Raw genomic sequence first — 15,573 nt, forward strand, 5'->3', positions numbered from 1 at the left:
CCATGTTGATTCCAGTCAAAGAAGCAAACTAGACGCCAAATCAAAGAAGTGTATTTTCGTTGGATACGGAGGTCAACAGTTTGGGTATCGGCTTTGGGATCCCGAACACAGGAAGATCATTCGTAGTAATGATGTGGTATTCAATGAGAAAATACAGCAGAGCTATGAATCAGAAACAAAACCTGTTGAGCCATATTTTGTGGATCCTGAAGAGGAGTCTACAATTTCTGGTCAGAAGACTCTGTCAGAGCAAGAACCTGAAGCTTTGGCACCCCCTCCACAACTAAGAAGGTCCACTCGTAGTACTCATGGGAAGCCTCCTCAAAGGTATGATGGGACTCTTAGTTATTTGTTGCTCACAGATAATGGTGAACCTGAATGCTTCATGGAGGCATTGGAGGTTGATGCCAGGAAGGAGTGGGAGTTGGCCATGGATGATGAGATGAAGTCATTGGAGCAGAATCAAACATGGAATTTGGTGGATCTGCCCAAGGGGAAGAAAACACTGTCAAACAAATGGGTTTACAGGCTGAAGGAAGAGCAGGGTGAGAAGAAGCGGTACAAGGCCAGGCTGGTTGTAAAAGAATTTCAGCAGAAAGCAGGTATCGACTTCACAGAGATCTTTTCTCCTGTAATCAAGATGAGTTCTATTCGAGCGGTGCTGAGCATGGTGGCAGTAGAGGATCTTCACTTAGAGCAGCTTGATGTGAAGACGGCCTTTCTCCATGGAGATCTCGATGAGGAGATATATATGCAGCAGCCGGAGGGATACATTGCAGCTGGCACGGGTGACTTAGTCTGCAAACTAAAGAAAAGCCTCTATGGTTTGAAACAGGCACCCAGACAATGGTATCTCAAGTTCGATAGTTACATGCTTGAGATAGGATACAGGAGATGTCAGGAGGATCACTGTTGCTACTTCCGGGACTTCGGTACATCTTACATTATCTTGCTATTGTATGTTGATGACATGTTAGTTGCAGGAGCTAGCATGCATGAGATTGCAAAATTGAAGCTGAAGCTGTCAAGAAAATTTGCAATGAAGGATCTAGGAGCAGCAAAACAGATCCTTGGGATGCGGATCAACAGAGATAGGTCTAAACATATCCTCAGACTATCTCAGGCGGAGTACATCAGCCGAGTACTCAGGAGATTCTGCATGGAGGGTGCCAAACCTGTTGGCACACCGCTGGGTGCCCATTTTAAGCTTTCAAAAGGGCAAAGTCCGAAGACGCGGGTGGAGGAGCTCAATATGTCAAAAATCCCATATGCATCGGCAGTGGGGAGCTTGATGTACGCTATGGTGTGTACGAGACCAGACATTGCTCAAGCAGTGGGAGTTGTGAGTCGCTTCATGAGCTGCCCAGGCTTGGAGCATTGGCGCGCGGTCAAATGGATACTGAGGTATCTGAAAGGCACTGAGCACATGTCATTGTGCTATGGGGGTTCTGAGATCCGGTTACAGGGCTATGTGGACTCAGACATGGCAGGAGACTTGGACGGCAGGAGAAGCACGACAGGGTACTTGTTCACCTTGGGCAGTGGAGCCGTCAGTTGGATTTCCAGGTTGCAACCAGTTGTTGCATTGTCGACTACGGAGGCGGAGTATGTGGCAGCCACAGAGGCGTGCAAGGAACTAATATGGCTTCAAGGCTTGATGAAGGAGCTTGGGAAGGAACAGAAGGATTGCATGTTATATTCAGACAGTCAAAGTGCAATTCATCTGGCGAAGAATTCAGCTTTTCATTCAAGGACGAAGCATATTGACATACGGTACCACTTCGTGAGGTCATTGCTCGAGCAGGGACTCGTCAAGTTGGAGAAAATTCATACAAGTCAGAATCCTGCAGATATGTTGACGAAGGTCGTCACGGTGGAGAAGCTGAGGAGTTGTTCAGCTTCTGCTGGTCTTCATGCTTGAAGACGTTGAGGAGGCATCGTACCGATTTCATTAGGATGATCCATTTTCAGTGGGAGCACAGAGGAGAACCAAGTAACAAGAGGATATACCCAAGGTCTCCAAGTGGGAGATTGTTGGGGTATGTGGAGACCTTTGGTGATGAAGAGAATTGAAGGAGAATCAATTCTGCATAGTTCTGTCTGGCGGACTGTCAGAGTCGACTCGAGCTACAGTCGAGTCGACCCGAGAGGAGAAAAGCCGCAAAAACCATGTTTCTGTTTGGACTGTCAGAGTCGGCTCGAGCTACAGTCGAGTCGACTCGAAGCATCGTCGAGTCGACTCGAGCCACAGTCGAGTCGACTGAGATCGTGCCAGTTAAACTGGAAATTGTCCAGACGTGCCAGAGTCGACTCGAACTTCACCCGAGTCGACTCGGGCTCGCGGGAAATCATACGGATGAGTTCTCTTTTGGTGTTTTGTTGGCGTTTCGACGGCTATGATCATCTGAAGGTCTTGAGACTATATATAGGACTCATGAGAGCCCTAGGGTAAGAGAATTGGCCGTATATTTGAGAGAGACTCTTGTTTGTGAGGCTAGGGTTCTAGAGAAGAAGAGGATTGGGATCCTACTTCTTGTGCAAAGGGAATTCTGTGTGAATCTCTTGTAGATCGATCGCTTGTGATCGTTCGGGTGTGTGCTATCTCTGTAATCAGTTCATCCTAATTGAGATTTGGAGCGGTGGAGGACGTAGGCTATTTGTAGCCGAACCTCGTTACATCTTTGTGTTTGCTTTGCTATTTTCTTCCTTCTCCTTTCTTTGATCTTTGATAATCCGTTGCGGTGCTCAAGTGTTTTACCCTACTGATACCACGGGGTAATCTTTTGCCCTTCGTAGGCGGAGCGAAGAGGTGATCCTTGAGTTCGGAGTCGAGGGAGCGAGAGAGTGCTTATCCGTTCGTATCTCTCTTTGCTTGTCCGACGTCGGTGGCGGCGCCGGTGTGAGTGGGTTCCGGCGTGGGCGCCGACAACATTGAGGACAGCCGGAGAGCCTTGAATGCGAAGGAAGTACTGGTCGAATTGCCTTGAATGCACTTCTTCCTTCTTTTGCTTGTATTTTCTCTTGAGAAGCTCTTGGTAGATGGAATTACCTTTTTACTTGAATGGAATAGCTCTCTTGTTGTCTGCTACTGTTCACTGTGGCTATTTAAGGGGTTCCTTTCGAAAAGTAGCTGTTAGGAACATATTTGGAGCCGTTCTGTCCAGTCTGCACATCCTGACAATGTGTCCGTTGGGATCGGAGTCGACTCGTGCGATCTGGAGTCGACTCGTGCGATCTGGAGTCGACTCGGCTGTTACTGGAGTCGACTCGCCCTTTATAGGAGATGACTTGCCCACTGTTCAGGATTTGAATTAAAGAGCTTGTCCCGTTCTGGAGTCGACTTGGACCAAACTGGAGTCGACTCGCCAACATCTGGAGATGACTCGGGCACTTAGGAGTCGGCTTGTTCTCAGGATTCTAGAAACCCATTTATCTGCTTTTCTCTCTCGAGTCGACTCGGGTTCTCTTGGAGTCGACTCGGCTCTCAGAGTCCGAAAAGCCGATCCTCTGTCTGTTGATCTGAACTGCCTCGAAGTCGACTCGGACCTTGTTGGGGTCGACTCGGCTGACTTGGGAGTCGACTCGTTCATAGGATCTCCGAAGTTGGTTCTCTGCCTTTCAGACTTGCTTTCTTCTGGGAGTCGACTCGGACATAACTGGGAGTCGACTCGCCAAACTTCGGAGTCGACTCGTAACCTTCTGGAGTCGGCTCGGTAATAGGGTCTAAAAAATATCGTTCTGTTTTTCTTCTATTACCCTTTGGAGTCGACTCGGAACCGTCGGGAGTCGACTCGGCAAGCATCGGAGTCGACTCAAAATCTTCGGAGTCGACTCGGTGACAGGGTCTGAAATTTATCTTTCTGTTCTTCTATCTGTTCTCAGTCGGAGTCGACTTGTAGTGTACCGGAGTTGACTCGAGCTTATGCCAGAACCTCTGAAACACTTAGAGTTGACTCGTAATCTTCCGGAGTCGACTCGAGCTTCAGACTTTGGTTCAATTGAGTTCAACACTTAGCCAAATTACTTTGAACCAAGGCTCGACGCACTTTAACATAAATTCACATATATTTGCCTGAAATACTAGATTGAATTCATTAGTACAACATGAAATACACTCAAATGCTTTGAGCTCATCAAAATCAAATAGGGGTATAATCAATCACTCCACACCCTCCTTCTGCTTGATGGCAAAGAGGGAGTCCGAGTCCGGTGCTGACGCCGGCTAGCGGCAAAATGGGTGGCGAGCTGCCTGCCCAACTGTTCAAAGGAGAGAATCGAGCTGGGCTTTAGTCCGGAGAACCAAAGATGAGCTGCCTTGCGGAGAGTTGCTGGAAAGGCTTTGCAGAGTAGAGCGTCTGTGGCTCCTTGGAGTGTCATAAGGGTCTTGTAGCTCTCCAAATGATCCAGATAATCGGATGAGCCATCATATGGCTCAATCTGTGGCATCTTGAACCTCTGGGGGATTGACTCATCCATGATCCATTGAGGAAATGGAGACTCTATTGTAAAGTCAAGGTCGGCGTCTCGCTTCGAGCCTCGGTTTTGAAGCATCTGTATCTGCCGCTCCAAGTTTTCGACTTTTCTGCCGAGCTCGGGTGGGGCTCCTGTTGCAACTTGGCATGGGGCACAACCTGCCTCAGATGGGTGCTTCCGTACTCGAGGCGTCAGGCTTCGACGCAAACTCTCAAGATAATGGATGCGCGACAAGCCCTCCCGGCTTGGGGGTCGAGCTCGGTGGGAGCTTCGGTGGTGGCGACGCTCTATAGAAAAATGACGTCGCGAGCGGCATACCGATGCTCGTGAGGAGGGAGTTGAGGTTGATCTTCTACTTGCTGTAGGCCTTAGACGGCCGCAGTGAGTGCTTGGACTTGTTGAACAAGCAGGTTGAACTGCTATGGTTGGACTTGGGGGACTGGATCCGCCGAAGGTCTTGGTGATGAATTTTGAACAGAGTGCCCAAGGCTTGGTGGGGGACGCCAGGAGGCATTGGAGGCTCCTTTGCTTCTCAACTTCATGGCCACAACTCGGGCCCTTCCTCTAGCGCCAACTGTTGCTGAAAATTAGATCCGAGGGTGACCACTGGCCGAGGAGGAGGAGCTCTGGTGCGGGCGGTACGTCGGCGGGTGGTGTCCTCCGGGGGACCTGCAAAAAGCCGGTAGCCGGGGTTTCCGGCGCCGGCCCTCCGATGCTTAAGTCAGAGGGAGGCTTAATTTTGGAGAAGGAGATGGACTGTATGTAGAAGTTACAGACAGAAGTTAGCCCCCTCCCCAGGGAGAGAAGTTCTCCTTTTATAGGAGGGGTGCCTGGGTTACCTGTGATGTGACCAGGCAAATTTAATGAGTTACCGTCATGATTGGGCGTGATCGTGTGAATTAATGAGTTGTCGTGGGTGACTAGACGAAGTTGAGTGAGTTGGCGAGTTGCCGTGGATGGCCTGAGGTTTTGAGTAAGCTGGAGGTCCGTGGAGATCGTGCGTATTTAATGGTTGACAATCGTAGCAGGGTATGGTCCCTGATTGATATGTCGTGGCGTGGCCGGCAAGCAAAGCATGGTGTGGTGAGACTGCTGCAGGGCATGGCCGCAGTGCATGGACGATGAGCTCGGCCTTCTAGGCTCGGCCTGCATGAGCTCGGCCTGCATGGGCTCGGCCTGCATGAGCTCGGCTGCATGAGCTCGGCCTGCATGAGCTCGGTCTTCATGAGCTCGGTCTTGCTGTCGGATTCGGATGCTTTAATTGTACTTGTGGGGTGGTCCACTTTTTCCCCTAACACCTTCCATTCTCGCCATCCAGTGTTCAGAACGAGAGAGAGAGAAGGGGTCATGGGGGTGAAGGTATATGGGCCGCCGACTTTTACGTCCACGGCGCGTGTGATCGCGGCGCTGGAGGAGATGGGGGCCGACTACGAGGTGGTGCCGATCGACTTCGCCGCCGGCGAACATAAGCATCCCGCTCACCTCGCCCGAAACGTACTTACTTTTTGGATCCCTCTTGCTTGCTTCCCCTTCCGCTTCCTCTTCTTCTAGTTTTTAATTTGATCATGGTATGGTGATCTGCTCCTTGATCTTACCGCTGGTCAATCTTTGCAGCCCTTCGGTCAGGTGCCGGCGTTCGAGGACGGCGATCTCATGCTCTTTGGTGAGCTTTCTTCGTCATGTATGCATACGAATATAAATTTTGTTCGATTTAACAAAAGAAACACTATGAAAGATTGCTACATCAGCAGTCTTGTTTCATCTCATGCGGCGAGATCATTTTAACGATTTTTTTTTTTTGGTTTCCTAAGGTTTAATCGTATAAGAATTCTGTAAAATATATCATGCCACTTAAGATGGCATGGTTATGGTAAAACTTTGGGAGAACGGTGATCCGATCGAGAAGAAAAAAGAATATTTTCAACCTATATATTTGAATTCCTCAAAAGATAACCAGAAAAAAATAGAAAACTTGCAAAAGTAGGACTTAAATTTCATTTTCTTTCATCGATCATTTGCACTTTTTAAATAGAGGTACATATCTCCTATTTATAATATTAGCGAAGTTCCCCTTTAAAATTTGAGTTGGACTCTTTTTCTAGTTTAAATAGTACTAGGTATCCTAAAATAAATATAACCAATAGAAATATTTTAGAAAATCTAAAACTTCAAAATATTTTGAAAAAACTAAAATTTTTGAGAAGATAAATCTCGACTTGTATATCAACTTTGTCTTATGTTGTTTCGTCTGATTCTTTTTGAACCATATCCAGCCTTGCTTATAGTAGCCAAAATGTTCTACATCGAGGCTAGCGATTCTCCTAAATACTCATAGGGTCAAAATATTCCACATCAAGTTTGGTGATTCTTTTAGATACTGCTACTAGCAAAGATAATCTATATTGAGTCTAACGATCCTCCTAGATATTTATAGTGATCAAAATAGTCAATATTAAGTCTAAAAATCCTCCTGGATCATAGAGTATTATTAACATACCATTTGCTACTAAATTTTATAGACAAGTTTCCTTGTTAATTATCTTGTACACCTTCATAATACAAAAAACTTTTAACCAAAATAATTAGTTCTATCAACAACCATGAGCACTCCTTTTCTTTTCTTGATTCAAGTTTTTCTTTTTATTGTTATTATAAATTTAAAATATCTCCCCTAGATCCTTGTGGCTAGAGTTGGCAATGGCCTTTCTGACACTCTCAAGATCATTGTTCTTATCATTATATCCCCGTAATCATTACCAGAATCGCGAGCAATTGCAAGGTACGTGGCGCGCAAGCACAAGTCCTCTGGTCCTGACCTTTTGAGGGAAGGCAACCTACAGGAGTCGGCAATGGTGGATCTGTGGTTGGAAGTGGAGTCCCAGCAATACAACCCAATCATCTCTTCAATCGTCTACGAGTGCCTCATCAGCCCCATCTATGGAGGCGTCCCTGATCGGAAGCTCATCGATGCGAATGTGGAGAAGCTAGGGAAGCTGCTCGACCTGTACGAGGATCGACTCTCAAAGACGAAGTTCCTGGCCGGAGACTTCTTCAGTCTCGCTGACCTCAACCACATGCCTTACTCTCAGTACTTCATGGCCACCCCTCACGCATCGCTCTTCGAATCCCGCCCGCATGTTAAGGCGTGGTGGGAGGACTTGTCATCAAGGCCTGCCGTCAGGAAGACGACCGCTGGAATGCCCAAGTCCGGGTGAAGAAGTTTAATGGTCATGGAGATGGAAGGAATACGATTCTGTTCTTGTTTTAGTTTCTGTTCTTGTTTTAGTATCTTTTGCGCCCACATGAGTGTTCATGTGTGAAGTTTCTGCTCTTGCTTCTCAGTTCTTGTTGCGAGTACTGAATAGCTTTGCTGTTTCTCAAATAATATGTTGGATATGAAACTAAATCAGTCCTTCCTCATAACCCTATTATTTTGTTTTTTTTTTTTTTTGTGCATCAGCACCTCAGGCTACACGCATGTGGGAGTAGCCAACAAAATCAGAAAAAAAAAAAAGCTGGCGAAGAAAATAAAAAACATCTGCTTGGTTCACCCAAAGGAACGCACTAGCGTGATACGTCATATAGGAGGCCATCCAGTTTGCTGCACTGTTCGTTTTCCGATAAACATGGGTAGCCCAAAAGAACCGACAGACCCTGCAAGCTTCCAGATGTCATGGAGCAGAAGCTGGCCGCCCGGCTCAGAATTAAGGTGCCAATCTTTGCAAATTTGATTCCATATTTATGTCCATGTTAACTGGTTATACATCGACTCGGACCACCATTTATACCTGCCAACTTTGGCCCCATTTCCCCTATCTCCACCATCCACAGGTATAATAATAAACACCGTCTTGTTCCTTAACTTTACCTTCGATCAATGTTTGCAGCATCCATAGGTATAATAATAAACACCGTCTTGTTCCTTAACTTTACCTTCGATCAATGTTTGCAGCATCCATAGGTATAATAATAAACACCGTTTTGTTCCTTAACTTTACCTTCGGTCAATGTTTGCAGCTATTTTTTTTATGGTATACTGGCTACTCACACAGATCTAGCATAAGTACAATCAATAGAGTCAAGAGATAAAAGATGGCACAGGAGTAGAGAAACAATTACATGACATGTTTCGGGGACATCTCCAGAGTATTGGATAGCAAAAGAGGCAATTCAGTTTGCTGCTCTGCTTGTCTCACAATATATATACACGGCCTAGAAGGCACTACACTCACTCGCCAGCCAACGAATATTGCACAGCAGCAAGTGTCCATCTCTCCTCTACCTCTTATCCTGTATTCACTCGATTACTGTGGCTGAGTCTTCTTCAAAGATGATACTGTTAGCCCCGTGTTGAAGGACGATGATGTCATGCTCTTTGGTGAGCTCTCCCCATCCCAGCGACTTTCTTTTCTCCTTGTGTGTATTTTATAATATATATGTATATATATATATATATAATAAAAGAAGACACCGAAAAATAACTTTAGAAATCTCTACTACTCCGTTTTTGCTCTGCTCTTCTTTCGTGAAAGAGCTTAAGCTTTTGCGTAATCTTTTCTCAACCAAAAGCTAAAAATCCGAAACACTCTTATTTAGCATCTTTTTATTATTACTTCAAAGTGAGTTATCTTAATTAGAGGTGGGCATTGGGCCGGGCCGCCCATGGCTCGGCACGAAGCGAGCCGTGCCCAGCACGGCCCGCTAGCTACAGTAACGGGCCGTGCTAGGCACGGCTCGTAAAAGGGGGTCGGGCTGGGTTAAGAATTTCTGGCCCGCGGGCCGAGCCCGGTACGGCCCATAAGGGCATGGGCTGGTACGATTCGTGGGCCAAGCACGGCACGGCCCGCGAGCCAGCCCGGAACGGCCCATGAGAGCCTCAACCGCAACCTCTCCTCTTCCTAAAACCCCACTACCTCCACCGCAACCTCCCAATCCCTTGCTCTAACCCCAGGCCCAAACCTCCTCTCTCCCTCTCCCTCTCCGCCCGTGGCTTCGCCGCCTCTTCCTCCTCCGGTTCCAGCTTGACCAACCCCACCACCTCCTTCGACTGGTCTGACGACGAGAATGACGGCGAGGACGGCACCGCCACCGCCAAGTCGAAGAAGAAGACGACGACGGTCGACAACAAAAGCCGCAATCTTCCCCCACCCTACGATCCCTTCAGCAAGAAGCCGGTGATCGAGGAGCCCAACGGCCCGTCCAACCTCCCGGAGATCTTCCACAAGATGCGCACCGAGGGCCTCACCAACCATGCTGTCAAGATGTTCGACGCCCTGTCCAAGGACGGCCTCACCCACGAGGCCCTCGAGCTCTTCTCCGTCATCAAGGACAAGGGCTCGATGCCCGACGTCGTCGCCCACACCGCCGTCATCGAGGCCTATGCCAACGCTGGCGGCCACTGCAAGGACACCCTCCGCACCTTCGACCGCATGCTCGTCTCCGGCGTCTCCCCCAACGCCTACACCTACACCATCCTCATCAAGGGCCTCACGAGGGACGACAAGCTCCCCGAGGCCCAGAAGTACCTGCTGGAGATGATCGGCAAGGGGATGTGGCCCAACGCCGGCACCTACCAGGCCGTGCCAGGCACGGCCCGTCTCGTGTCTGGCACGGCCCGTGCCGGGCCCGGCATGGCCCGCCACCCCACAGGCCTAGGGCCGTGCCGGGCTTAGCCTTTAGGTTAAGCGGGCCATGCCAGGCACGACCCATTTAGTAACAAGCCGGGCCAGGCACCGTCCGTTTGGTCTGTGGCCCGGTAGGCCCGATGCCCATCTCTAATTTTAATTAGAGCAGGAGCCATTAATAATATTTTAATGGCCCTTTGTAACGTTTTTGAGCCCCTCCATTATGTTATTATATATAAGATTGTTGTTCATAACGATCTTTTAACATGTTATTTAGAATTATAACTACCTGCTGTTATGCAAATAACTACTATTAGTTTATCTATATTATTATTGTAATAAATATTATTTGTAAATTTAAATTTTTTGAATTAATTTTTTTCTAATAAATTGTATGATCTGAAAAAATAATATTTTTTATATCAAGTGAACAGTAATTGGTAAAATAACTCTAGTATTTTTTTTGCTTCTGTTAATGCACTACCACTGAATGTGATCTAATGACGAATGCGATGGGTGTATTGAAACTTCTGATCGACCAGGGCAGGTCACGCCATCTCCTATTTTCATCGAGAGCTTAGTATAAGATATTCATTTTATCCCATGAATAGATGTCATATTTGATGTGGACATCTTACCTAGTCCCAAAGTCTATTATAATATCCTAATGGTTAGGTAAAAGGTCTACATCATACTCTCTTGCTTAGTTAAATCATTTGATTTTTTTATGTTATCTCCAGCTTTATTTATTTATTTATTTATTTTGCTGAAGCTGATGCATCGTACATGTCGGATTTGAATACATCCAAAAAAGTCAAAAGATAACAAGTCCCGGAGTGCACTAGATAATCTCCTCTTTCCTAGCCACAGGATCTCTCCAGAATGATTAGCTACATACGAGGCTACCTAATCTGTGGGCCTCACGATGCACGAGCTCTACTTTTTAATAGAGAAACAATAGTTACGATCTGAAATCGTACTAATCTCCCAACAGAGTTCCAATATAAGAAATACTCAAAATATTATAACAAAGAAATTTTAAGAATATAGATACAATGCGAAAGCCTGATTGTGAGTTGAGATGGTGATCCGTGAGTCTCATCCCATGCACTTGCTTTGCAAAGGTTAATTAGTTTTCATCTTTTAGATAAAGCTAAAAATGAAAACAAAGTGAAATTAGAAGTGCATCTATCATATGCTTAACTAGAAAATTAACAGCTACTAACTTAAATAGCAACATGGTCATCCAACTCACCTGCACTGCTTGTGCTCTTGTGCAACTGTGCTATTTTTTATGCTGCATCAAAATTGGATTAGGCTACTCAGGGACTACAGGGCCTTATGGCCAGAGTTGGCATGCGCCTTTCTATCTTGCATAAAATCTGGTATCATTTTCGTCGTCATCATCATCATCATTATCATAATCACAATCAGTATATCATTGTAACCAGTTAAAAATCTGAATCTACCAGAATCAAGAGCAATTGCAACATATGTGGCACGCAAGTACAAGTCCTCTGGTCCTGACCTCCTGAGGGAGGGTGCTTTGCAGGAGTCAGCAATGGTGGATCAATGGTTGGAAGTTGAGCCTCATCAATACAACCCAGCCATCCCTACTATTGTTCTCCAGTTGATTGTTATCCCCATGCATGGAGGGCTCCCTCTTCAGCAGATCATCGACGACAGCGTGGTGGAGCAGAGAAGGTCCTTGACATATACGAGGCCCGGCTGTTTAGTCCAAATACTTGGCTGGAGACTTCTTCAATCTTGCTGATCTTAACTCACTTCTTCATGACACCATTGCTCTTCAGATCGTGCCCACATCTGAATGCATGGTGGGAGACTGGTTGTCGAGAGACCTGCGGTCAAGAAGGTGATTGATGCAATGGTGAAATCTAGGTGAAAAAGGTTCAGTGGCATGGAGGTGAGACGAATGAAGACTTCTGTTGTTGGCTCATCCTGTCATTTGCTCAGGTGTGTTCATGCGAGGATTATACTGTCATTCCTGGCTGCAAGTCTTAGTCTCCTGAACCTGAAAAAATGTCAATAATGCTATACATTAACCATGCTCAGTGCTCTATTTAAGTTGCTGATCTCATGTAAATTTTGATCTATGTATGTTTCATTTGGGAAATGTGAAAGCATGGTCCATGTAAACAAGTTACCATAGGATTGAACCTTTGGTAAATTCATTTGGTATGCTATCTTCCGTAGCCATTCACACTAAGAGGTCCCTCACTAACAGCTAGATAGTAATAATTGAGAGAAATTGTTATCAAGGGTTCGAACTTCAAAGTTATTTATACAACTACCATGAATGCAGAAAAGTTCATTCTGTAAATTCCTGATTGATAAACTCATTCTGTTCACATCAGCATGATCCACAACACCAATTCACACTCTACACATGCATGTTATTTGATTTATTAACACACACTTATTTCCAAATTTAATACATAATGTGAAGTTCTCAGTCAAAAAGTCAGCTTTGCATTATTGGGATGTGGTTTCATTTTCATTGGACATGCTCATGTTTGTAATATCATTGTAATAGAAATACTGATCAATCTGACCATTTTATTTTTGAGATAGACATATATTATGCTTCTGCTCTCCAACAGTATGCTACAATGTCTGAAAAATATTGAGTTGAATTCATTCTTACCTTTTCTCCCTCTTTGATGGATCAACAATGATCTACAACTGCAGCACGAACAGGTATTCTCTCAATGATCCTGAGGACTGCAGCGTTCACACAGAATCATTATTTAGAGGTTTGGAAGCTTCATCTTCTGATAAAATATGATGCTTACAAGATTGTCTATATGCAATCATTGGAGGTGTTTACAATGTAAACCCCAAAAAATTGGAACAAGGAATGTTTCTTATAATTATGGTAATTGAATGATTTGTGAGTAAAATGTGAAAGGAAAAAAGGGGGAAAGAGATAAAACAAAATCACCATCAATATAAAGTCACCTCCTACTTTCAAAGCATCAATCAAACTTATCTGTTGTTGTAAACACATCACAAACACCATAAGGGTAAAAACTAAGAATCTTCAACTGCGTGCGACGTAGGCTAATCAAGAATGCAAGGGCTTCATCCGTGTCCTGGCGAGCACCAGCCAATGCTTCTTCCATTTCTTTGTGGCTTAGATAGTGTGATTTTATCTCAAAAAAGATCTCATCATGCCTCTCTTAAGACCTCGACACCCTTTCGTCTTCTTGCTCAAGGGCCTCAGTTTCTCTGAGATGATCAGTAGCCCGTTGCATTTCTTCAGGTCCTGTGAGCTGAGCAGAACCAATGAAGAGAGGCCTGCAAGTGAGGAGAGGATGTGAACCAAACCCCTGGATTACAATGAGAGGAAATGGAGAGGGACTAGAGTAGAGTAGGGGATTCCACCCTTTGAAGTATAGACAACAAAAACAGCTGTAAAGCAGCAAACAAAATTTTTGTTAGCATTTTTAAGGATTCATACAACAGTTTGAAAAGAGAAACGGGAAGGTTTTGTTCCTTGCTTGTCCCATTGAAACAGCAAAGGATGGCCTTTTTATTTGAACAGGGAAAGGAGACTTTACCAAACACAAGATTTATGGCACAACTTTGTTCCCTATACATAATAATAAGTGGCAACACTGACAGTGTTCTTTGGCCAAATTGCATACAAGAATAAGGTAAAACATTTTACATATGCTGCAAAAAAGATTTACTTTGGTTAGCCTATACAAATTCTACTTTAAAGGCTCTTAATCTTAGTCATATAAAGCACCTTTCAGTGATTTATGGATGTGACTATGTCAGTAAATTCCATGTGAGATGTGGATAAAACCAAGATCAAATTTGCCAAAACTTCTGGCTGCTCACAAAGAACTCATCTTGCAGTTAGCCCTTTTTAATCAACCATGACCATAACTCGAGCAAGCAAACTATCCGACACACTCTTCGACAAGGTCCCCGCCTTCCGTAAAGCTCCAACCAGCATCCTTCCTCAGACCCGTCTCCTTCATCAACCTCCTCACCTCCTCAGCATCCCTCCACCTCCCCATCTCAGCATACAAATTAGACAGCAAGACATAGTGCGCAACATTCGTAGGCTCCAACTCCACAAGCTTCTTCACTGCAAGCTCGCTCAACCTCAAGTCCCCATGAGCTCTACAACCTCTCAGCAGCGACCCCCATATAACCATATTAGGCTTGAAAGGCATCCTCTCTATGAATTCAACTGCTGCATCGAGAAAGCCCGCACGTCCCAAAAGATCAACCATGCATCCATAGTGCTTTACTCCGGGAGAAAACCCGTATCTTCCACTCACCACCCAATCAAAGATTCGCCGGCCCATCTCCACCAACCCCGCATGGCTGCAAGCACACAAGACTCCTATTAGAGTAACTGCGTCGGGTTTCACTCCCTCGTGTTCCATCCTAAAGAACCATCTCAATGCCTCCTCCCCAGTCTCAGCCAATGCAAGCCCTCCTATAAGCGAATTCCAGGTGTACACATTCCTCTCCACCATGCTCGAGAAAACGCTCACACCAGCATCCACCCTCCCACACTTGCCATACATGTCGACCAAAGAAGTCCCCAAGATCACGTCCAGTTCCCACCCGCTCCTCCTCACGTAGTCATGAATCCACACGCCCATCTCAAGCGCGCCGTGGGAGGCGCACGCGGTGAGAGCATTGACCATGGTGACACGGTTCGGCTGCACGCCAGCAAACTGCATCCGCTCGAAGGCGATCAAGGCCTCGTCAGGCCTGCCGCAATTCCTGTACCCCGCGATCATCGTAGTCCAGGCGATGACTTCCTTCACAGGCATTTCGTCGAACAGCTGCTCGCACGTCGCCATGTCGACGCACGATGAGTAGAAATTCAGCAGGGAGTTTTGGACGTAGACGTCGGCGGAAAGGCCGGTCCTTAGGGCCTGGGAATGGAGCATCCGGCCTTGTCGGAGATCGGAGAGGGACTTGAGGAGCAAGGGGAAGGTGTAGTTGTTGGGGGGGACGGAGGAGTGGAGCATGTGGGAGTAGATGAGGAGGGGGGGAGGGGAGGAGGAGGAGGAGGAGGAGGGGAGGAGGAGGGCCGCGCGGATGAGGGTGTTGCAGACGAAGACGTGGGGGCGGCGGAGGGAGGAGAAGAGGGCGAAGGCGGGGGGGAGGTGGCCGAGGGAGCGGCAGGTGTCGATGAAGGAGGCGGCGATGGTGGTGTTGGGGTGGAGGTTGTGGAGGAGGATTTGAGCTTGGATTTGGAGGAGTTGGGAGGGGGAGGTGCAGGTGTTGAGGGAGTGGAGGATTCTTTGGGCTCTGGGGGTGAGGGTTTTGGAGGTGGTTCTAAGAGGAGGGATGGAGGACATCTCAGGGGAGAGAAGGTTAAGGGTGTCTCGGAGTGATGTCTATGGGAGGGAGAAACAGAGAGGGCGAAGCATCGAAGGAAAGAGAACATGTGAGACTAAAGAAATCAAAAAAAAAGAAAAAA

At 46.4% G+C, this 15,573-nt stretch overlaps 3 protein-coding genes across 4 annotated transcripts; 2 read left to right on the plus strand and 1 right to left on the minus strand.

Moving 5' to 3' along the window:
* Positions 1–5,820: 5,820 nt before the first annotated feature.
* Positions 5,821–7,896, plus strand: LOC120107922 (probable glutathione S-transferase GSTF1). Its single transcript, XM_039121446.1, has 3 exons — positions 5,821–5,967; positions 6,088–6,136; positions 7,234–7,896. The coding sequence occupies exons 1-3, from the start codon at positions 5,821–5,823 to the stop codon at positions 7,686–7,688; spliced, it is 651 nt and encodes a 216-aa protein (XP_038977374.1). The 3' UTR covers positions 7,689–7,896.
* A 1,466-nt stretch (positions 7,897–9,362) lies between these two features.
* Positions 9,363–11,978, plus strand: LOC113463493 (pentatricopeptide repeat-containing protein At4g16390, chloroplastic-like; the record flags this gene model as incomplete). The annotated part of the gene is made up of 3 exons (XM_026809087.2): positions 9,363–10,059; positions 11,570–11,801; positions 11,909–11,978. Coding segments are annotated over 3 exons (999 nt in total), but the record flags the coding sequence as incomplete, so codon positions are not given.
* On the minus strand, positions 11,539–15,542 carry LOC103718634 (pentatricopeptide repeat-containing protein At5g56310-like). 2 transcript variants are annotated; one of them, XM_039121452.1, is made up of 4 exons: positions 13,870–15,542; positions 13,060–13,415; positions 12,763–12,839; positions 11,539–12,123 (listed from the first exon to the last, which is right to left on the minus strand). In XM_039121452.1, exon 1 carries the CDS (start codon positions 15,449–15,451, stop codon positions 14,027–14,029), a length of 1,425 nt encoding a protein of 474 aa, XP_038977380.1. In that variant the 5' UTR covers positions 15,452–15,542; the 3' UTR covers positions 11,539–12,123; positions 12,763–12,839; positions 13,060–13,415; positions 13,870–14,026. The 2 variants fall into 2 exon arrangements, with proteins under 2 accessions (XP_038977380.1, XP_038977379.1); XM_039121451.1 differs by having other exon boundaries at positions 11,539–12,129.
* Positions 15,543–15,573: the final 31 nt, after the last annotated feature.

The sequence above is a fragment of the Phoenix dactylifera genome, unplaced genomic scaffold (genome assembly GCF_009389715.1).
Source record: "Phoenix dactylifera cultivar Barhee BC4 unplaced genomic scaffold, palm_55x_up_171113_PBpolish2nd_filt_p 001081F, whole genome shotgun sequence".
Taxonomy (NCBI): Eukaryota; Viridiplantae; Streptophyta; class Magnoliopsida; order Arecales; family Arecaceae; genus Phoenix; species Phoenix dactylifera.